General features: G+C 38.0%; 1 protein-coding gene across 4 annotated transcripts in view; it reads left to right on the plus strand.

The window, feature by feature from the left end:
* Positions 1-24,557, plus strand: part of GRM8 (glutamate metabotropic receptor 8) — an 851,777-nt gene that overhangs the window by 509,339 nt on the left and 317,881 nt on the right. For all 4 annotated transcript variants that reach the window (XM_070369279.1, XM_070369278.1, XM_070369282.1 and 1 more), the window contains exon 7: positions 2,074-2,274. In XM_070369279.1, the coding sequence (XP_070225380.1) occupies positions 2,074-2,274 (201 nt within the window). The remainder of the gene's footprint in view (positions 1-2,073; positions 2,275-24,557) is intronic.

Consider the following 24,557-nt stretch of genomic DNA (forward strand, 5'->3'; position numbering starts at 1 on the left):
AACTCCCATGGATGGAGGAGCCTGGTAGGCTGCAGTCCGTGGGGTTGCTAAGAGTTAGACATGACTGAGCGACTTCACTTTCACTTTCCACTTTCATGCACTGGAGAAGGAAATGGCAACCCACTCCAGTGTTCTTGCCTGGAGAATCCCAGGGACGGTGGAGCCTGATGGGCTGCCGTCTATGGGGTCACACAGAGTTGGACATGACTGAAGTGACTTAGCAGCAGCAGCAGCAGTGTTACCAGATGTATAAAGTTTAGGGGAATGTGAAAGTGAGAGGAGATCCTTTTTGCTTTCCTTAATAAGCCCTCAATGTCCTTAAGTCACTTGATGGCATTCTGGACATAAGCAATAAAGATTATTCTAGGATCTAGGAGACAAGACACCGCACAGAGATAGAAAGACCTGTTTTGTTTTTGTTTTTTTTTTTTCCTTGTGTGTTCAATATTCTTGCCATCTACCCCATTTTTCTGGTAACTGAGAGAATATTGGTGTCAATTTGGAGAAGTGGGAATGGTTCCCGTATCTGCTCTGTGTGTCTAAGTGAATTTCACATCCATAATCTTGGTTTCCTCATCTTTAGAATGAAAAGGTTGGATTATAACTAAATTATATTTCATCTAACTTAAACATCAAATTTATCTTCCATTTTTAACTCTGTATTTATATCACATGTTATATGATAAACATGAAATTAAAGGTATAATTTACAAGGCCAATTCTCAATCCTCAATATACCTAAAACAATTATTCTGAATGACTTCACTTTAAGAGCTCTGCATCGTTTATATAATGTACAGCAAGAAGACTATAGTTAACAACACAATATAATATACTTGAAAGTTCTTATAGATCTTAAAAGTTCTCACCACAAGGAGTCAAAAGGGAACTCTGTGACTGATGCAAATGGTAACTAACCTTATGGTGGTAATCATTTCACAGTATGCATGTATATTAAATCATCACATATGTTTCTTAAACTTATACAGTGTTATATGTCAATTATATATCAATAAGCTGGAAAAAATAATAAAAACATAAAATTGAGTTTTTATTTGAGAAGAAATTAAGAAGAAAACAAATTGAATGATTCTTCTAAAGATAAACTATTGGTTGCTGAGTTGTGTCCAACTCTGCAACCTCATGAACTGTAGCCAGCCAGGCTTCACTACCCGTGAAATTCTCCAGGCAAGAATACAAGAGTGGGTTGCCATTTCCTTCTCTGGGGGATCTTCCTGACCCAGGGATCAAACCTGGGTCTCCTGCATTGCAGGAGGATTCTTCACCATCTGAGCCACCAGGGAAGCCCTAGAGTTAAGCAGTGCACTTAAGGAAATATTGTCATTTAATATTTACAAAAAGAGCTCCCAAACAGCACTTTCTAAACAAGGACAGACCTGGGTTATGGGGGAGATCTTACTTTGAGCCACGTATTAGATAATGCTCTGGGAGCTGAGGTGAATGAAAAGAACAACAGTCTACACATTTTACTTAAAAGATCGAATCACTACCAAAATGCTAGGTAATTACTAACATGTACAGTATAATAGAACTCAATAAGGTGGAAATGAAGATAATGAAACTATATGTCTTTTATTTACTTTATATCTTTTTGTTGCTAATGGAATAGTTTCTGTTCTTTCCCAATAAAAATTCAATACCCAGTTTAAAAACCTAAGAGTAAAATCAAATAGCTTTATCTCATTAGGTATGCCTCAAATGGTGAAAATCTTAGCCCTCATTCCATCTTTTAGTGAAATCTAACCCCAGTTGATGGAGAAGGCAATGGCACCCCACTCCAGTATTCTTGCCTGGAAACTCCCATGGACGGAGGAGCCTGGTGGGCTGCAGTCCATGAGGTCGGACACAACTGAGCGATTTCACTTTCGCTTTTCACTTGCATGCATTGGAGAAGGAAATGGCAACCCACTCCAGTGTTCTTGCCTGGAGAATCCCCGGGATGGGGGAGACTGGTGGGCTGCCGTCTCTGGGGTTGCACAGAGTTGGACACGACTGAAGCGACTTAGCAGCAGCAGCAGCAACCCCAGTTGATGGATTTCCATTCTCTTACAGGGCTGGAGCGAATTGCACGGGATTCATCTTATGAACAGGAGGGAAAGGTCCAATTTGTAATTGATGCTGTGTATTCCATGGCTTATGCCCTGCACAATATGCACAAAGATGTCTGCCCTGGATACATTGGCATTTGCCCACGAATGAGTACCATTGATGGGAAAGAACTACTCGGTTATATTCGGGCTGTAAATTTTAATGGTAAGTCACAACTTTTTTTGTATCTAAACACTTGAGAAGTGACAGGGTGTGGCTATTCTCCCTATATATAGAATATACTCCAGCAGAGTGGGAAGCATAGGATAAGAAGCAGTTCCCCTTTTAATCAGAAGTGTGAGTTTTTCCACCTGCTTTTAAATCTCAAACACATTTTTGTATGTGTGTGCTACCATTTATCTGTTCCTGAAAGAAGTAGAAGTTAAAAATAAGCTGCTATCAATCAAAAATCACTCTTTCAGAAACAACTTAGGAGGCTCATTTGGAACCACTGACAACAGATTAGATTTCTCTGAAAATGTTTTGTTCATGCCATTATTAGAGAAGGCATTGTTCACATTTTGTTTTGAAACTGATTTTCAGCATTTTAAACAGTAAGATGACTTGAGGAAGAGGGAGTGATTTAGAGCTGCTGTATATTTACATTCTTTTAAAAGCTCTGTGTTAAGGTTCCACAGCTTCTTTCTTTGTATTGCTTTCAACAACTGGGTCAATTTGAAGCAATGAGCTGTATCGTGTAAGGTAGAACTACATACAATGAAGTAGAGCTGAGATTTGCCTATTGCCGCAGCAGAAATGCTGCTTCTCCGAGTGACACAAGAAATTAGTACAGAATATGCTGGATTCATAGTACTTGGCTGAGAATAGCCAAACTGCCTGTCTCGAGTGATGAAACTATTGAATTCTGCTGTTCTTTCATGAAAGTAGTAATGGTTGCTGCTCATGACTTTGACCATTGTTTTCAAATGAAATGATAGAATGCTCTGAGCTGTCTAATTCTTTCTGTGTGGCTGTAATCCACACAATGGACATGCCTCCGAGGCACGCACAGTGCTGCACTGTCCATCATAATACACTCCAGTGACCTCAGCTGCCAGCCTTCCTCAAAAAAGCACAAGGTCAACTTCAATTTAGAATTCAAGTGGAAACTTCTTTTGCTCTGTTCAGGCAATGGGAGACACAATTTGGTTTACATTCAATCCAAAGGACCCTCTTTTTTTCAACAGAATTTTGGTGAAACATTACATAATGCTGTTCCTTTTGTTGAGAATATAAATAGTAAGGGGAATTTGAAAATAATTTTCTTACAGTGATTAAATGGAGCGCAAGAGGAGTGTTACAATGCAAGGTTATTTACCCTAATGTGAGGCTGGGGAACACTTTGTTTATCTAAACTGTTAAACAGTGGAAACAGGAATGCAAATGGATATATTTTTTCATAAACTAAAGCTCATTTCCAGAAGAGAGGCAGATCTTTTAAAGAAATATTGGATTAAAGCACTTCAAAGGTGAATTACCAATTTCTTTCTTAACCATAGATAAAAACCTAACCCTTACTTGATGACTTTAATTATCATACCATACTGTAATATAATGATGCCATTAAAGACTACTAAAAAAGTCATAATGTCTAATGATTATTAACACAATTTGCCTCTAGACACCAATGATTTCTGAGTTCTGTCTACTTTTTAGTTTTTTTTCCCCTTAACATTTTCAGAGTACTGTTGCTGTGATTGTTTTGGGGGCTGATCCCTTCCATAATTTGCTTCTTTCAATCTACCATGAATACAAAGGACTTCCCTGGTGGCTCAGACGGTAAAGCGTCTGTCTACAATGTGGGAGACCTGGGTTCGATCCCTGGGTCAGGAAGATCCCCTGGAGAAGGAAATGGCACCCCACTCCAGTACTATTGCCTGGAAAATCCCATGGATGGAGGAGCCTGGTAGGCTACAGTCCATTGCGTCGCAAAGAGTCAGACACGACTGAGCGACTTCACTCACTCACTCATGAACACAAAAACACATAAAATTTCATCAATGTATTTATTGAGTCCATAGAATGTGTTAAACATTATGATAGGTGCTAAAGATACATTAGTGGTAAAAACAGTTCAAACAGACCTAAGTTTCTTGGGGAATTTAGATATCAATCAAAAAAGCACACAAAGGTGTAATTATGTAATCTGCAATGAGTATTGAAAGAGAAGGTATGTTGGACTTAAAGTTTATAATAGGGGAATATGTCTATATTCTAGGTAGTTAGAGACAGCTGGAATCAGGATGAAAGTGAGAGATAAGGGTAAAACAGACAGGACTAGGGAGATCATGAGGTCTTATAGGTCATTCCTACAGTTTGTTCTTCATCTTGAAAGCAATAGGAACCCACTGAAGCATAATAGAACTGTGTCTGATACAAGAGTAAATGTACCCCAGATGAGGATCATGTAAAATACAAGGATTTCACTGTATGAACTTAAAAGATCTCTTTGAGCTCCTTGGAGATTTATTTTGCTAATGGCTTAAAATTTGGCTGTGTTCCAATCAGATCAGATCAGATCAGTCGCTCAGTCGTGTCTGACTCTTTGCAACCCCATGAATCGCAGCACACCAGGCCTCCCTGTCCATCACCAACTCCCAGAGTTCACTGAGACTCACGTCCATCGAGTCAGTGATGCCATCCAGCCATCTCATCCTCTGTCGTCCCCTTCTCCTCTTGCCCCCAATCCCTCCCAGCATCAGAGTCTTTTCCAATGAGTCAACTCTTCACATGAGGTGGCCAAAGTCCTGGAGTTTCAGCTTTAGCATCATTCCTTCCAAAGAAATCCCAGGGCTGATCTCCTTCAAAATGGACTGGTTGGATCTCCTTGCAGTCCAAGGGACTCTCAAGAGTCTTCTCCAACACCACAGTTCAAAAGCATCAATTTTTTGGCACTCAGCCTTCTTCACAGTCCAACTCTCACATCCATACATGACCACAGGAAAAACCATAGCCTTGACTAGACGAACCTTTGTTGGCAAAGTAATGTCTCTGCTTTTGAATACGCTGTCTAGGTTGGTCATAACTTTCCTTCCAAGGAGTAAGCGTCTTTTAATTTCCTGGCTGCAGTCACCATCTGCAGTGATTTTGGAGCCCAGAAAAATAAAGTCTGACACTGTTTCTACTGGTTCCCCATCTATTTCCCATAAAGTGATGGGACCGGATGCCATGATCTTCCTTTTCTGAATGTTGAGCTTTAAGCCAATTTTTTCACTCTCCACTTTCACTTTCATCACTTTCACTTTTGAGTTCCTCTTCCCTTTCTGCCATAAGGGTGGTATCATCTGCATATCTGAGCTTATTGATATTTCTCCGGGCAATCTTGATTCCAGCTTGTGTTTCTTCCAGTCCAGCGTTTCTCATGATGTACTCTGCATATAAGTTAAATAAGCAGGGTGACAATATACAGCCTTGACGAACTCCTTTTCCTATTTGGAACCAGTCTGTTGTTCCATGACCAGTTCTAACTGTTGTTTCCTGACCTGCACACAGATTTCTCAAGAGGCAGATCAGGTGGTCTGATATTCCCATCTCTTTCAGAATTTTCCACAGTTTATTGTGATCCACACAGTCAAAGGCTTTGGCATAGTCAATAAAGCAGAAATAGATGGTTTTCTGGAGCTCTCTTGCTTTTTAGATGATCCAGCAGATGTTGGCAATTTCATCTCTGGTTCTTCTGCCTTTTCTAAAACCAGCTTGAACATCAGGAAGTTCACGGTTCACATATTGCTGAAGCCTGGCTTGAAGAATTTTGAGCATTACTTTACTAGCGTATGAGATGAGTGCAATTGTGCAGTAGTTTGAGCATTCTTTGGTAATGCCTTTCTTTGGGACTGGAATGAAAACTGACCTTTTCCAGTCCTGTGGCCACTGCTGAGTTTTCTAAATTTGCTGGTATATTGAGTGCAGCACTTTCACAGCATCATCTTTCAGGGTTTGGAATAGTTCAACTGGAATTCTATCACCTCCACTAACTTTGTTCATAGTGATGCTTTCTAAGGCCCACTTGACTTCACATTTCAGGATGTCTGGCTCTAGGTCAGTGATCACACCATCGTGATTATCTGGGTCGTGAAGATCTTTTTTGTACAGTTCTTCTGGGTATTCTTGCCATCTCTTTTTAATATCTTCTGCTTCTGTTAGGTCCATAGCATTTCTGTCCTTTATCAAGCCCATCTTTACTGTAATAATAATAAGGTAAGAGACCTGAGTATACACAGATTATCATGGGATATCTAATTTGATTTTCAGTAATTTTCAGGATGTTTATCAATTTTTTATTTTATTATTGGCTTACTGTTAGCATTCATTCATTATTAATACCTTGCCAGTTTCTGATAAAAAGACACGTAGGGCTGTTCAAGTAGAAGTACATCATCAAGACAATTGAAAGGAGGAGAAACAAATTTAGTAAAGAACTGTGTCTGGTACAATAGTAAGAAGGAAGGACTAGGTTAAGTACTGAGCTTCCTAAGCAGTCAAAATGTTAAAGGGACATTTGATGGAATACATAAGCTTCATTACATGATAGAAGCAAGTTTATCTATTTTTTAGGAGAGAATGAATTCTCTTAGAAATTATTTCTAAAAGAAAAGTATCATATAAGACTTTGACAGCCTAATAAGCAGTGTTATTTAATAAAATTTTACTTGGGATGCTGGAGGGAAACAAAGGCCTGCCTTTTAGGATTCCTTTTATTGCTACCAGTTGAACAAAATGCTATTTCTATAAATTTTTAAATTTAAAAATTTATCAAAAGAAAGACATAAAATAAAGAAAAGTTCAGATTTTTTCAGGTACTTAAGCAACAATGTCAATTTCTTCCTCTGGTCTGGTCTATAGGCAGTAAAATATTAATACTGTACATCTTGTATAGAATCAGAGATTTTTCTGTTGCCATGAGAACCTTATTCATTATAAAGAAAAAGCGTTGGATAGAATTCCAGAAATGTCTCCTTACTTCTCTATAGCTGAGCAGGACAGAGTCGGCATACTAATCAGGGCTCTTTGACTGTAGGTAACAGAAACCAACTTAAGCTTGCTTAATCTGAAAGGATGGATTTATGAGGATGTGTCAGGAAACTCCCTGGCAGAGTATAGAAGGGCCTAAGAACATAACTGGTTATAAGTACTAAAACCTTTCAGAAATCCAAACATCTTTCTGTCTGCTCTGTTTTGTTCTTCCTATATGGGTTTTCTCTACTTCTAGGTTCTTAGGGTAGGTAGCACAACTTTTAGAATTTGGTTGCTGTTTGGAACATGTGCTAAGATGAACATATATGTGTTTTAAGTCTCAATTCTAACTTCTTGGAAACTTGAATCTCATTAGCTAAACTTAAGTTTGATGTCAGACCTATTCCAAATTATTCATGGCAAGGAGCAGATAGTACAAACTTAGCTGTCGTGAGGCACTCCTAGTGGGTGAAAAGGATATTTAGGAAGTTTCTATCAGTGACTTAGGGGGAAAGTTTAAATAAAGTGAGCAGAGAGATGAAAACCTAAGGAAGGGGTGATGCTGGGGTCTCTGAATCTCTTTGCTTCTCTAGGTGGGTGAGTTTTTGTTAAGGTAGAGGAGACACAATTAAGAATCACATACAATCGGTGGGAATCTGAGAGAGGAATCAATTTTGGAATTATTGAATGAATGCAAGCCTTCATGTTGTGATTGAATTCTCTGAATGAAGTACCTTCCTTAAGCTCACAGGGAGGTTGTGGTCTAACCATGTAAATGCTCGTTATTCTAAGAAGCATATGTAAACATTTGCCTGATTACAGAGACTGGTATAGAGATGGAGTTTATCAGAACTTTCTTTTCTTTAGAAACTTTATTATTTTATGGACTTACTGAAAGTTTTCCAAATACGCAATTCTGAGAGTCTCTGAACATTATAGACTGGATTTAAAGCAAATTTCCTTGTGTACAGTACCTTTAAGTTATCTAAAATAAATAAATACTGCTTAATACTAGGAGATGTATTGTAAGCACACTAATAGGTCAAATAAGACAATGAACAATATCTCATAAGATCTATAAAAAGCCGTTTGCTTAAAATATAAACATTTCTAAGTACAAAAACAAACTAGAAATGGAATAAATGTTTAACAGTATAAGCACATCTTTCTTGGCCTATAAATAATTATATATTTATTTATAGTTATTCTTGTTGCAGAGACAAATTAGTCCTATTAACACTGTTATTAATAGTCTATCAATTTTAGCCACTGAGATAAAACAAGGGACAAAAATAACAGAGATTACTACTAAAAAGGAAAAAGTAGAATTATGATTACTTCAAATGACTTGATATCCAGACAATAAATTGAGAAATATATTAGAATACTTTAAGATGATCAAATATAAAATTAATATTAAACATTAAAAACTTTGCTACATGCTAGTAAGAAGCCATTAACTCATATGGGAAATGAGACTCTGTTTTCTTTGCAAAATATTCATAGACAATATCTTGGAATAAATGGAACCAAAAAATATGAAAGATCTATATGAAGACAACTTTATTGAGGGACATCCACATCCACATCTCTTGTCTGTAACAGAAAAACAAATTGTATGAAAAAATGTTATTATTTTATGAGTAAATCTATATTCAGGCTTAGTATCAGTTCAGTTCAGTTCAGTCACTCAGTCATGTCCGACTCTTTGCAACCCCATGAATTGCAGCACACCAGGCCTCCCTGTCTATCACCAACTCCAGGAATTCACTCAAACTCACGTCCATCGAGTCGGTGATGCCATCCAGCTGTCTCATCCTCTGTTGTCCCCTTCTCCTCCTGCCCCCAATCCCTCCCAGCATCAGGGTCTTTTCCAATGTGTCAACTCTTCGCATGAGGTGGCCAAAGTACTGGAGTTTCAGCTTTAGCTTAATTTCTCCCAAAGAACACCCAGGACTGATGTCCTTTAAAATGGACTGGACACCCAGGACTGATGTCCTTTAGAATGGACTGGTTGGATCTCCTTGCAGTCCACGGGACTCTCAAGAGTCTTCTCAAACACCACAGTTCAAAAGCATCAATTCTTCGGCGCTCAGCTTTCTTCACAGTCCAACTCTCACATCCATACGTGACCACTGGAAAAACCATAGCCTTGACTAGATGGACCTTTGTTGGCAAAGTAATGTCTCTGCTTTTTAATACGCTGTCTAGGTTGGTCATAACTTTCCTTCCAAGGAGTAAGCGTCTTTTAATTTCATGGCTGCAATCACAATCTGCAGTGATTTTGGAGCCCCCAAAAATAAAGTCTGACACTGTTTCCACTGTTTCCCCGTCTATTTCCCATGAAGTGATGGGACCGGATGCCAAGATCTTCGTTTTCTGAATGTTGAGCTTTAAGCCAACTTTTTCACTTTCCACTTTCACTTTCATCAAGAGGCTTTTTAGTACCTCTTCACTTTCTGCCGTAAGGGTGGTATCATCTGCATATCTGAGATTATTGATATTTCTCCTGGCAATCTTGATTCCAGCTTGTGCTTCTTCCAGTCCAGCCTTTCTCATGATGTACTCTGCATATAAGTTAAATAAGCAGGGTGACAATATACAGCCTTGATGTGCTCCTTTTCCTATTTGGAACCAGTCTGTTGTTCCATGTCCAGTTCTAACTGCTGCTTGCTGACCTGCATATAGGTTTCTCAAGAGGCAGATCAGGTGGTCTGATATTCCCATCTCTTTCAGAATTTTCCACAGTTTATTGTGATCCACACAGTCAAAGGCTTTGGCATAATCAATAAAGCAGAAATAGATGGTTTTCTGGAAATCTCTTGCTTTTTCCATGATCCAGCGGATGTTGGCAATTTGTTCTCTGGTTCTTCTACCTTTTCTAAAACCAGCTTGAACATCAGGAAGTTCACGGTTCACATATTGCTGAAGCCTGGCTTGGAGAATTTTGAGCATTACTAGCGTGTGAGATGAGTGCAATTGTGCGGTAGTTTGAGCATTCTTTTGCATTGCCTTTCCTTGGGATTGGAATGAAAACTGACCTTTTCCAGTCCTGTGGCCACTGCTGAGTTTTCCAAATTCGCTTAGTGTAGTTCCAACCAAAATGACAAAGGAGCATTTTTTGGAATTTGAAATATTTAAAATTTTAACCGTAAGTATAAATGCGTGAAAGTAACTAAAAGATTTTGAAAGAAAAAATATTCCTACCAAACACATTAACATTTAAGCATAATGTTGTTATAGTAATCAGTCAATATGAAACTAATACCAGAACAGACATATAGTAAATGCAACCAGCTAGGAATAGCCAGAAATATATAATAAAATAATAATCTGTTTGTATATGTATATACATACGTGTGAATTTATGATGTGATAAAGATGAGTTAGAACTCAGTGGGAAAAGACATTTATTAATTATCTATTTACAGTAAAATCAAGTGATCATGATTTCTCCATATCAAAGAGTCTTATCCATTTGGAATTTATTTTCGAGTTAGGTGAAAAGGAAGCAGAAGAAGAAAATACAGATGATTTATTTTTTAGATGGAGTGCTAAGTTGCTTTGTATCCCACTGTTTTTTGTGACCCTATGGACTACAGCCCCCCAGGTTCCTCTGTCCATGGGATTTCCCAGGCAAGAATACTGGAGTGGGTTGCCATGACCTTTTCCAAGGGATCTTCCCAGCCCAGTGATCAAACCTGAGTCTCGAAAGTCTCCTGCATTGGCAGGCCAGTTCTTTACCACTACTACTGCCCGGAAAGCCTCTTTTAGATGGAAGGATTATACTAAAATAACCTCAGTTCTCTTCCAGCTCTATATTCACCACAGATTATTTTAAAGATAATGGCATATTTTAAAAATATAGATACCTGTCAGTGTTCTTACTGTTGTCTTTTTTTTTTAGTTTATTTTTATTTTTTATGAATCATTCCTTTAACCCACATTCATTTTACTGGGAATCTTAAAAAGTATCTGATAAAAGGGCTCTCTGCTAGGCATTAAAAATGCAAAGATTAATAAAGTGTGGTTCTATGAATTTTCAAATATTATAGCTTAACAAAAGGAGATGTACAAACATGTTACCAACAATAATTCAATTTGATAACTGATGTGATAGAGGCATGGGCTTGTACAAATACAGCCTAAGACTGAGATTAGGGAGCTTAGCCTAGGGGGTTGGGGGGGTGGTGCTCAAAGAATACAATACAGAGAGCAGATGACATCTGATTTAAATTACAAATAGAATGTGACATTTCTCTAGGTGGACAAGATGGGAAAGGATATTCATGGCAGACAAAACTGTTTAATAGGAGACAGAAGACAGGTGAGAGTATGTGTTCTGAGAAAGCGAGCATCCTCAGTGTAAGAATTCAAGGGGCTGACGTGGGAGCAGCCTAAAGATGACATTAGCAACACGAACTTGGGCCTGTTAGAAATCCCTGCCAAACTCTGATGTTTGACTGTGACACAGGAGGCAGCAGGGAACGGAAGCTTTCTGACAGGACAGTGAAGTGCTAGGATTTGTGTTTTAGAAAAATAACTATGGCAGCAATTTGCAGACAGGAGGGAGAGATTGAAGATAGGCATGACAAGTTAAAAGACGGTTCCGATCATTTCCAGGAGAGAAGAGTGCCTGAAAGGGGAAAATGAAAATACAGATGGAATATAAAGAGATGAAAGAGGGAGGAAGGGAACAAAGACTCATTTGAGTGCTGGCTCTTTTCTAGGCACTGTGCTTCGATTAGAAACTTGAAGGTTTTGAGAAATATCTTTACCTCCCCAAATGATCTTTCTTTGTAACCGTTTGTGACAACTCCATTACTAGGATTAATTCAGTATCATTTTTGGGTGCATATATCTTTATTATTGAGTGTTGTCATTTTTAAAAATTAACTTTTTATTAGATAGTTCCTTTCAACGTTGTGTTGATGTCTGCTGTGCAGCAGAGTGAATCGGTTGCACATATACGTATGTCCACTCTTTTTAGATTCCCTTCCCATTTAGATGACAACACAGCACTGAGTAGAGTGTTTTAGTGTATATACCATTGATAAAATTGGCTTGACACAGCTTTATTTTATGAACCTTTATAAGGAGAAATGAGACATAAAATATCATCACTATATGGAAAACTGACAAAAAATTGTCAACTCTGGAAGTTATGATGCATCGTTTCCTTGTGATTAGATATTACTTATTTGGTAAATAGAGTTGAAGAAAAATCAAATGTGATGAAGTGTTTCTGTGTTAACCTTAAACATAAGGTTATATGTTTTTGATAGTTACCGTACTTGAAATAAAATTGAGAAAATCATTATTAATCATTTTGATGTACATTATATGATTTATTCTTGAAGATAGAAATTTGCAGGCCGTGATGTAATTCCTGGAAATATTTATGCATTTAAAAAAAAGTGAATGGCATATGTAGCAATATTGAATATGTAGTGATAAATAAACAGGTTGACTTGAAATTAGGTAATATTTCAGTTTCTGATTAAGAAAACTTCAGGCTGGTTAAAAAATATTAATCCTACAAGTGAAGCCATCATGGAATTTAGCATCATAATTATACTTGCTTCTGTTTTCTAAGATGATAAATTGTGTGTGGGGGGAGCTTAAGTCTAATTTCTCTGATAGTCATGAAGAACAAGGACTCTCATTTCTTCCCTTCATGTATGAACTTGTGGGCCAAGATGGAGGCAGCATCCTTCAAAGCTTCAGGCAAACAATAGACTTGCCTTAGTTCCTCCTTGGATCCTCCTCAACTTCACCTACTGCAGTGGGTTTCTTTTACTTCTTTGTTGTTCTTATAATTCATGAACTTCATCATGTGCCAAAAATTAGGGGAGAATGATAAGCAAATTCCAGAATTAGATGAGGTACCACAGGCTCACTAACTGAGCGTTAAGTATTGGTGTTGAATCTAAACAGGAATGCAGCAGTGAGCCTTGAATGAAGGACAGGGACATAGATGAAGAGCTGAGAGGAACTGAGGTGATGGGGACTTTCTGATGGAGTTCACATTTAATGATTTGTATTTATCACAGTGATCAGAAGCACAGGTTTTATACTGAAAATTTAAATCCACTTTCAGCACTCACTACTTTGTGATCTCAGTCAAGTAACACCTCTCTAAATCTTTGTTTTCTCATTTGTACAATGAGGATATTAATCAGATCAGATCAGATCAGTCGCTCAGTTGTGTCTGACTCTTTGCGACCCCATGAATCGCAGCACGCCAGGCCTCCCTGTCCAACACCAACTCCCGGAGTTCACTGAGACTCACATCCATCGAGTCAGTGATGCCATCCAGCCATCTCATCCTCTGTCGTCCCCTTCTCCTCTTGCCCCCAATCCCTCCCAGCCTCAGAGTCTTTTCCAATGAGTCAACTCTTCGCATGAGGTGGCCAAAGTCCTGGAGTTTCAGCTTTAGCATCATTCCTTCCAAAGAAATCCCAGGGCTGATCTCCTTCAGAATGGACTGGTTGGATCTCCTTGCAGGCCAAGGGCCTCTCAACAGTCTTCTCCAACACCACAGTTCAAAAGCATCAATTTTTTGGTGCTCAGCCTTCTTCACAGTCCAACTCTCACATCCATACATGACCACAGGTTAGAGCTTATGTAAAATCTAAAGTGATAATATATAGAAAGTGCTTAATCAAAGATATACTGTCTTATGTGTGAGAATATTAATAGATAAATAATGAAGTTAGTACTTAGATCACCATATAAAGGTGATGAGATGAGTGGAATGGGACCGAGGACTTGAGACTTTTCAGAAGGATGCAGAGTTTAAAAGCTCTACGTATAAGGATCGCTAGTGGGAGTGAAAACAAGGCACAGGTTGGAAAAATGCTTCTGCTAGGGCACCAATCAACAAGGTTTCCCCAGAAGTGTCAGTTTCTCAGAAAAAGGGACAGAAATATGAATGTTTTTACAAGTTTCTCAAAGTACATGGTAAAGTACGCTACTGCTCATATGAGTATCTGCTGAGTCTAGGGTAGATCAAATGGGGCTCATTTTCTCACTGTTTCTTCAGTTTCCTTCAAAATTATGCACTTTTTAAATGAAAGAAAGTATTTATTAGAATAGCTCCCATTCTATTAGGGATAATTATTTTCTAGTGATATTTCACTTCAGAAAGAATCTACCCGAAAATCATAATGGAGACTTGATTATTTTTCTCTTTAAGGTTATTAACTCTTATAATTACATTAAACTTTAATCAAGAAGTTAGTTTGAAAGTAAAGAATATGAATGAGAATTATTTTTAATTTGGGTATCTAATTATTACACTTTGGGGATTTTGATTTTCCCAGTCTTTTGAATGTATTAAAACCCATGACTATACAATAACTTTTCTTTTGAACCATGTGAAAAACACCTTTGTATGTGAACTGTGAACTTCCAGATATTCAAGCTGAGTTTAGAAAAGGCAGAGGAACCAGAGATCAAATAGCCAACATCTGTTGGATCATCGAAAAAGCAAGAGAGTTCCAGAAAAACATCTACTTCTGTCTTATTGACTATGCCAAAGTCTTTGTGTGGGTCACAACAAACTGGAAAATTCTGAAAGAGATGGGAATACCAGACCTCCTAACCTGCCTCCTGAGAAATCTGTATGCAGGTCAAGAAGCAAGAACTGGACATGGAACAACAGACTGGTTCCAACTCAGGAAAGATTGTGTCAAGGCTGCATTTTGTCATCCTGGTTATTTAACTTCTGTGCAGAGTACATCATGAAAAATGCTGGGCTGGATGAAGCACAGTCTGGAATCAAGATTGCCGGGAGAAATATCAATAACCTTAGATATGCAGGTGACACTGCCCTTATGGCAGAAAACGAAGATGAACAAAAGAGACTCTTGATGAAAGTGAAAGAAGAGAGTGAAAAAACTGGCTTAAAACTCAACATTCAGAAAACTAAGGTCACGGCATCTGGTCCCATGACTTCATGACAAATAGATGGGGAAACAATGGAAACAGTGAAAGACTTTATTTTTTTGGGCTTCAAAATCACTACAGATGATGATTGCAACCATGAAATTAAAAGACGCTTGCTCCTTGGAAGAAAAGCTATCACGAACCTCGACAGCATTCTATAAAGCAGAGACATTACTTTGCCAACAAAGGTCCATCTAGTCGAAGCTATGGTTTTTCCCGTAGTCATGTATGGATGTGAGAGTTGGACTATAAAGAAAGCTGAGCATTGAAGAATGGATGCTTTTGAACTGTGGTGTTGGAGAAGACTCTTGAGGATCCCTTGGACTGCAAGGAGATCCAAGCAGTCCATCCTAAAGGAAATCAATCCTGAATATTCATTGGAAGGACTGATGTTGAAGCTGAAACTCCAATGCTTCGGCCAGCTGATGCGAAGAGCTGACTCATTTGAAAAGACCCTGATGCTGGGAAAGATTGAGAGCAGGAGGAGAAGGGGATGACAGAGGATGAGATGATTGGATGGCATCACTGACTCAATGAACATGAGTTTGAGCAAGCTCCAGGAGTTGGTGATGGACAGAGAAGCCTGGCATGCTGCAGTCCATGGGGTCACAAGAAGTCAGACACAACTGAGTGACTGAACTGAACTGAAACACCCAAGTTAAGGAAAGATGATCAATTTCTTTTTAAAATTTACAGAGTGTCACATTATTTATGATGTTTATTTCATTTATTATATCATATAACTTCATTCAACAAACATTTATTGAATGTCTATTTTGTGTCTCACTGGGCTATTTGTATTCTTTCTCTCTTCCAGTTCTCATATCTCCTTTTTCTTCCTTCATATGCCTTCAGATCTTAAACTTCTTTTCCTCTCCTTTTGTCCTCTTTTCTTGCCTAATGTTTCTCCATTTGCTCTTGTGATCATTCAGTAACCAAGATAGTAATGTAGCTAAGGGTAGGAGCTGTCAACTAAAACAGAGATGTGAACTAAAATTGTAACTCTTGCACTTAAGTGGTGAAACCTTGGATAAGTCACTTAATTTTTAGAAACTTCCATGTTCTCATCTTTGCATGGAAATAATCATCATACCTACCTTGTAGTGTCATTGTGAGCATTTAATGAGCTAATTTGCAACTCCTGGGATGTTGTGAATAATCAACAAATGTTAACTATTATTTTTTCTGCTCCATGACAAAACTAAATCTTCTGTTTATGTTTACTTCATTTCAAACATACATACATAAATATCCCTCAAATACACAGTCATTTATATATTCCCTTACACACTTTAGTTTCAAAAGCATCCATTAAATTTCCTTTAAAACATTTTTTATTGGAGTATAGTTGATTTACAAGGTTGTGCCAATATAAATTTCTTAGAATCAGTAATACTGTGTTGTCTGAAATTAATGCCTTATTTCTTCAAGGCTTTAACTCATCAACTCATCTATCCTCAAGTTTGATTAAGCTTTCTTGTTCACTTTTTCTCTCTTTTAGTCACCTTCTGACCCTTGAGATATATATATATATATATATATTTTTTTTTTTTAGGTTTAGGTGAGATATAAGAATAACAGGGTGTAGAGGCCATTCTAATCCATTCTGCCTTGAGTAAGATGATCAGATAGGTAAAGAGGTGGAGGCTGTTGCTTGAAATAGTGTTCAGGGTATGTGTACTGGAATAGAATACACCTTGTATGTGAAGAAACTTGGAAACTTACTTAGACATAGATTATGAAAGACATCTATGACCTGTGCAAAGAATTTAGCTGAAGGTCTTTGTCTATACTCAGCTTCACCAGAGAATACTGTTATACCAGTGCACATCCCATTCGAGCTATCCATTCCCACAGAACAGAAAAGAGTGAATTCCATACAACAGCATTAGTTAAAAGCCGTAAGTTCAATTCAGTTCAGTTGCTCAGTCATGTCCTACTCTTTGCAACCCCATGGACTGCAGCATGCCAGGCTTCTCTGTCCATCACCAACTCCTGGAGCTTGCTCAAACTCATGTTCATTGAGTCAGTGATGCCATCCAACCATCTCATCCTCTGTCATCCCCTTCTCCTCCTGCCCTCAATCTTTCCCAGCATCAGGGTCTTTTCAAATGAGTCAGCTCTTCACATCAGGCAGCTGAAGTATTGGAGTTTCAGCTTCAGCATCAGTCCTTCCAATGAATATCCAGGACTGATTTCCTTTAGGATGGACTGGTTGGATCTCCTTGCAGTCCAAGGGACTCTCCAAGAATCTTCTCCAACACTACAGTTCAAAAACATAAATTCTTCAGCACTCAGCTTTCTTTATAGTCCAACTCTCACATCCATACATGACTACTGGAAAAACCATTGCTTCAACTAGATGGACCTTTGCTGGCAAAGTAATGTCTCTGCTTTTTAATATGCTGTCTATGTTGGTCATATAAGCCCTATCATTTAAAAAAGTAACTCAAAACAAAAATGGCAGTGTACATTTTGGTAAGTGAGAGGGATATGGTATAAATTTCTCAGAAAGATATTTATTAATTTCTACCTTACTCATAATCCTTAATCCTATTTAAGAAAGCTTTCCTCATATCTTATGTTTTTCTTTCCTGACTGTCTAGGTTACACAGATGTCGTACTGAGAAATTCTAACCTGTTTAACAATAAATCCAAAAGGCCATTCCTCCCAGCTCCTTTAAGTTCCCTTAACTTTCTTTTCATTTTTCTCTGTCTTTATGTAAGCCACAGGCTTATATAAAAAGGTGTATAGCCTCATCTCAGTCTCCTTTGCTTCATTCAGAACTTCATGAAATGAAGAACTGCCTTTTTTTGGCTTCTAAAAAAGAGGGTAACATACGTACAGAAGACTGCAATAAGTCGACAGCTCCATCAATTTTTTACAGACTGAAATCACCTAAATCAGTATCCATAACAGCCAGTCAACTCCTCTTGAATCTCCAGCTGTCACCTTAAAACCTTCCTGTGCTCTTCCAGTCAATACACGTCTCTCTAGTAAGTTACTGTCCTGACTCAGAACAGCACAGACTAGGGTTGCCAACTTTTGTGCTCATATAAATGAAGCTACATAATCTGTACTCTTTTATGCCTGGCTTCATTTCACTGTAACTTTTGATAAAGAGGAAGTAAAGCACATTCCCACCATTATCTCTCTCTATTAACATCAGACTCATTATTTAATTTACTTTGTTACATATTAAGAATTTAATTTTTAAAGTCTAATGAATTATTTTATGAAATAATAACACTTAATATCTATTAATAAAGTTTATAATGTAGGAAAAATTAACATTTTAATACAATACCTACAATTTCTTAGAAAGTGGTAAAAATATTACTTTTAATAATATTCTTATCTTGGTCATGTTCTTTCATAATTTTTTAAAAAGTTATAGACTTAATTTTTTAAAGCCATTTTAGGTTCACAGCAAAATTAAGTGGAAAGTACAGAAAGTTTCCATATATCCCCTACCTACCTCCCTACACCCCACCACCCGTCCCCCACCACCCCCCAGCCCCACACACAGCTTCTCCCAACTATCAACTTCTTGAACCAGAGTGGTACATGTGTTACAGCCAATTAACCTACATAGATGCATCATTATCATCCAAAGTCCATAGTTTACATTAGCGTTCTTAATGTATATTCTATGATGTTGACAAACTTGCAATTCTATATGTATTTACCTACCAGCATTCTCATAAACTATTTCAACTTTAATCAGCATCATGAAAAAATACTCTTAATTCCACCAGTCTCAGTCCTAGGCACCAAAGAGAAAGAAATTATACTCTTCCAGCTGGTGCTCTAGTGTAATTCCCAAATACCCAAACCATCACTGCCAGATTTAGCAAAAGGAATTCGACACTTCATCCTCTTATTTTACCAGGAAGGAAAACACATTTGATCTCCTTACTTAGCTATTCATGACAACATATCAGAGTTGTCGTAAATTCTAGGGTCAATAAATTCTAGAGTATTCAGAGGTATTTGAGAAAACTGCAGTGTTCTTGATTGCACATTGCACTCACTTTCAGAAATAAGTGATCTCTGATTTTTCTATCCACATGTTTATCTTTCAAAATAATATTATGTGCTAAGTCACTTCAGTCATGTCTGACTCTTTGCAACCTTATGGACTATATCCTACCAGGCTTTTCTGTCCATGGGGATTCCTCTGGGGGAATCTTCCCTACCAGGGATCAAACCCATGTCTCCTGTGTCTCCTGCATTGTAGGTGGATTCTTTACTGCTGAGCCACTAGGGAAGCCCACTCAAAATAATACTGGCCCTCTATAGACAAAACCAAAAACCTTCAGACTGACATTTCAGGATTTTTTTTTTTTTCCAGGTAGTATTTAAGTGAGAATTAGTGGGTTATATCTTTCTGGGGCTTCTCCAGTGGCTCAGTGGTAAAGAATCTGTCTGCAATACAGGAACCACAGGAGACCCAGTTTGATCCCTGGGTTAGAAAGATCCCCTGGAGAAGGAAATGGCAACCCACTGCAGTATTCTTCCCTGGAGAATCCCCATGGATGGAGGAGCCTGGTGGATTACAGTCCATAGGATCACAAATAGTTGGACACAACCGAAGCAACTTAGCATGCATGCACACATCTTTCTGATCCTACTAGATATGCTTTAACCCAGACCAAAGAGAGAACTGATACGTTTTATACCCAGAAACTAGTTTGGGGTGAGGGAGGGAGATGATATTTTCTGTCAAAGACTGTAGTTAACTAGTAGTTTAAGTGAGAAAGTTTTTTTCTTCTTCAACATGGTTTTTCTGTATATAGGCACACAAGCTATCAGATATTGTTAAAAATACTGAGTTTTTTTGCAATGTGTGCACAATACATTTTTTATACCTTTACAGGTGTGCTTCATCAGTTTGATCCATTTTAGCCTTTAAAGTGGGCTGTAGATGCAAAATTTAAATGATAATACTTTGGGCAATTATATGCTAATATATGAATAAATAAATACCATTTCATGTTGGATTTTTTTCTTTTCAGCATTACTTGAAGTCTTCTTTTGGCTTTTGAGCATGATAGCAATCTACTTTACTGGTACTGAAGCAGAAAATAACCAGTTCATTGGTTTTCTAGCAACCTCCACACACAAAATGTTTATAAAAATAAAGTACTGTATTTAGCAAACTCAAGGATGGTTTCATCTGAGCACCTTTAAGTCCTACAACAGATCTAACCAGATCTGTTATATTTAACAGATCTAAAATCAAGAGTTTTTAAGTGCATGTGTACACACATACACACACACACACCTCTCTTTCTATAGAAATAGAGCAAGTAAATAAAAATAGTAAAATGGTATTATGGAATAAAAGGATATATTTCTTTTCCAATGTCAAGGTAAAATTTTTCTAACTTAATGGAGATTGGGTAAAAGTAGAATCATTGCATTGCTTCATATCTTTGAACTGGGATTTAGATAAACCAAATGACCTTTGAGCTTATACTAACTTTGGCTGGCTTTTACAGAAAGTGTTTCCAATGTCAGTTCACTACCTGTATTATTTTAATATTTTTAATCTAAGAATTGATAACAATAACAATCAGAAAGGCACTAAGTACTGTGATCAAGATCCATCTTCTTTACTACATTTTTAGAACATCATAATTTTGGCAGGATGTGTTGCAGATTAGTGTAATGTGCTGTTTTAAAATTTTAGCGATCTACTGCAGATTTGAGATCCTCCGTTCGGAAAGGGCCAGATGTGAGTTTAGGTGATCTGTGGTCCCATTTGATAGCACCAGAGGCTATGCTTAGAAATTCAATCTTACATAAATAATTAACCCCGTGCATTGAAAGAGTTCTTTGAAATAATAATTCCTGACTAGCCTATTCATGTCTATCATTTGATTTTAATTAGTGACAAAATATTAAATGCCATGTCATTATTTAGTGATAGGTTTTAAATACTTCCCTCTGTGGATAAGGGAATTTGATTACTTAGTCATTGTGATTAAAAAGGCTTTTCATAGTTCCTGGCAAAGATAATGATGTCACAAATACAAATAATTCTAGAGTGGGTTCAGACCACTTGAAGTATGTAGGAGAAAGGGTCAAACAAAATTAACTATGTACTGCTTATGAAAAAAATGTTATTGCTGAAAACTTTTGTGTATTGTTTTTTGTTTTCATCGTAAACTCTGAATTGTCAAAATCCTATTAGTATTTTAGGTGAAAAGTAATCTTGTCATCTGGAATTTGCATTCAAACAAATGTGTATGTGTTAAAATGATAAGCCTCTAATAAATCATTCCCTGGGTTTTCTTATTTTGTATCTCAGTAAAAGATTTATTTTGATGACAAATTTTAAATTTATACATATTAAGTCTTTTTAGTGCTAATTACCTTGAATTGCACCATATCACAATAACAGTCCCAGGCATCTTAATGTTTTTCACTTTAAAGTGCTCTCATATATATTCTCTCATTAGCCCTAGCAGTTGTATGCGGGAGGGCAAGTAAGTGGATGTTATTATGCCATTTGACAGAGATGTATAAAAGTGAAGTAATATGTTTAAGATTCCCAGATACTAAATCAAGGAATAGAGATTAGACCCAGAATTTTCTTTTTTTTTATTATTATTATTTTTTTACTTTACAATATTGTATTGGATTTGCCATACGTTAACATGCATCTGCTACGGGTGTACACATGTTCCCCTAGACCCAGAATTTTCAACTCTCTGTGTAGTGGTACAGGTTTCAAAGGAGCTGAAATAGGATATTGCTTTGAAAGTAGCCTATTAAAGTTGCTAAATAAAGACAGTACCCTCAGGAAGCTCAGTTTAGCAGGGCTAGCAGTCAGTTAACAAACAACTACAAAATGTGAAGAATTACAATGCCAACATAGAGAAAACGGGCTTCCCTGGTGGCTCCTCAGGTAAAGAATCTGCCTGTGGTTTGATTTCTGGGTTGAGAAGATCCCTGGGAGGAGGAAATGACAACCCACTTCAATATTTTTGCCTGAAAAATCCAATGGACAAAGGAGCCTGGTGGAGTGCAGTCCAGTTCAGTTCAGTTGCTCAGTTGTGTCCAACTCTTTGTGACCCCATGGACTGCAGCACACCAGGCCTCTCTGTCCACCACCAACTCCTAGTGTTTACTCAGACTCATGTCCATTGAGTCAGTGATGCCATCCAACCATCTCATCCTCTGTCATCCCCTTCTCCTCCCACCTTCAGTTTTTCCCAGCATCAGGGTCTTTTCAAATGAGTCAGCTCTTCGCATCAGGAAGCTGAAATATTGGAGTTTCAGCTTCAACATCAGTCCTTCCAATGAATATTCAGGACTGATTTCCTTTAGGATGGACTGGTTGGATCTCCTTGCAGTCCAAGGGACTCTCAAGCGTCTTCTCCAACACCACAGTTCAAAAGCATCAATTCTTCTGTGCTCAGCTTTCTTTATAGTCCAACTTTCACATCCATACATGACTACTGGAAAAACCATAGCTTTGACTAGATGGACCTTTGTTGGCAAACTAATGTCTCTGCTTTTAAATATGCTGTCTAGGGTGCAGTCCATGGGGTCACAAATGAGCTGGACATGGCTGAGCAACTTAGCAAGCATGCACATAGAATGTGGTGGAAGAGGGAGGATGGGACCATAGGGAAGGTGGAAATCATCATGAAGATAGTGATATTTAAACTGAGACCTGAATTATGAGAAGGATCAAAGTCTAAGAACTAACTGGTACAAAAGCCTTAATGCAGAAAAGGGATTGATTCACTGTCATGCTAAATGCGTCTCTTCTGTCTCTGGAGTCACAGTCTTTTTTGCTAAAAAAAAAAGTATGGTATTTTCTAAAATTCTCAAAATGGCACATTATCTTGTAAACACTTTGGAGAGACCCATGAAAGCCCAGGTAGCTTAATGGTCCAAGCCTGTCCTTCCTGTGAGTCTGTCCTTTGAAGTTCACAAGGTGAACATGATGCTACTGAACACTGGAGAAATATTTTGTCTTGCAGTTATTTCCCAGATTATAATAGCAGTTGTGCGGAAGTATAGCACTGCAAACTACATCAGATAATAACTAGTCACAGTTTTTTAAAAAAGCTTTTTTATAGGTGTATAATTGTTTTACAATGTTGTATTAGTTTCTACTGTACAACAAAGTGAATCAACTATGTGTATGTATATGTTCCCTCCATCTTAGTTCGTCCTCTCACCCCCTCCTCACCCCATCCCAACCCCTTTAGGACAGCACAGCACACCGAGCTGAACTCCCTGAGCTGTGTAGCAGTTTCCCACTAGCTATCTATTTTACACATGGCACACATTTTACTTTTCAGAGATTTTAACAACTGCTGTGGGCTTATAGGGAAAGTAAAGGCTTTCCACTGTATTATCACTGAGTGTTCTTCAAGCCTTAAGGAGGAAGAGAGTGATTTGAATGAGTCAGATTTGAGGCTTGACTACTGTATTCCTAGGAGGAGTCATCTTCTGGCTAAGAATGAGTGAACATGGCTATTCATTGGCGGGTCCCTGAAGGAATAGCAGTAGTTAGGTGCTGGGGTACTCTCTCTAAACAGGCCAGGCCATCTAGCTTTTGCACTGTGGCTATGCTTTCTCACATGTGGCCACTGTCCAAAGATCACTGTTTTAGTCTGAGAAGGTCTGAGGCATGCTGGCTTAGTTCAGCCCCAATTGGGTCTTGCTTGTGTAATTGGTTCATTTTCTGTTTTCAGTATTTACTATTTGGCAATGTCAGGTCTTAGTTGAGGTACAGGGTCTGCATTGTGGTGTACAGGCTCAGTAGTTGCCAGCACACGAGCTTAGTTGCCTGGTGGCATGTGGAATGCTAGTTCTCTGACCAAGGTTTGAACCCACCTCCCCTGTATTGGAAGGCTGATTCTTAATCCCTGGACTACCAGGAATTCCCTGGTTCATTTCCTTAACTAACATAGAGGCAAGGAACTCTGCCTATTGTCTCCCCTGGTTTGTAAAGTTCCCTATGGAGTTTGAGGGCTTCCCTGGTGGCTCAGAGTTTAAAGCATCTGCCTGCAATGTGGGAGATCTAGGTTCGATTCCTGGGTTGGAAAGATCCCCTGGAGAAGGAAATGGCAACCCACTCCAGTATTCTCGCCTGGAGAATCCCATGGACGGAGGAGCCTGGTGGGCTACAGTCCACAGGGTTGCACAGAGTCGTACATGACTGAGCAACTTCACTTTCACATGGAGTTTGAGGCCAGAGTCACAGTTAATAATCAAATTAAATCATAAAGCACTTTCTTTTGCCTTCTTAATGTATATGTTTCCTTGGAGGCCTCCATAGGAGGGTTGATTAAACCAAGACAGGACTTGGGTATTCCTAGTTTTCCTATCCAAACCATATATCCAAAACAAGTCCTTTTAAGAGTTGCAAGTTGAATTTAGGATACAATAAAGTACATAAGTACAATAAAGTAATGCAAACGCATGAAATAAAAGATTATAATACATAGAAGAAATGTCATCCTAAGACATAATCTTTAATTTATCCCTGTCCATTGTAATAAAAACCAGAAAATTA

This window comes from Bos mutus, chromosome 4, assembly GCF_027580195.1.
Source record: "Bos mutus isolate GX-2022 chromosome 4, NWIPB_WYAK_1.1, whole genome shotgun sequence".
Taxonomy (NCBI): Eukaryota; Metazoa; Chordata; class Mammalia; order Artiodactyla; family Bovidae; genus Bos; species Bos mutus.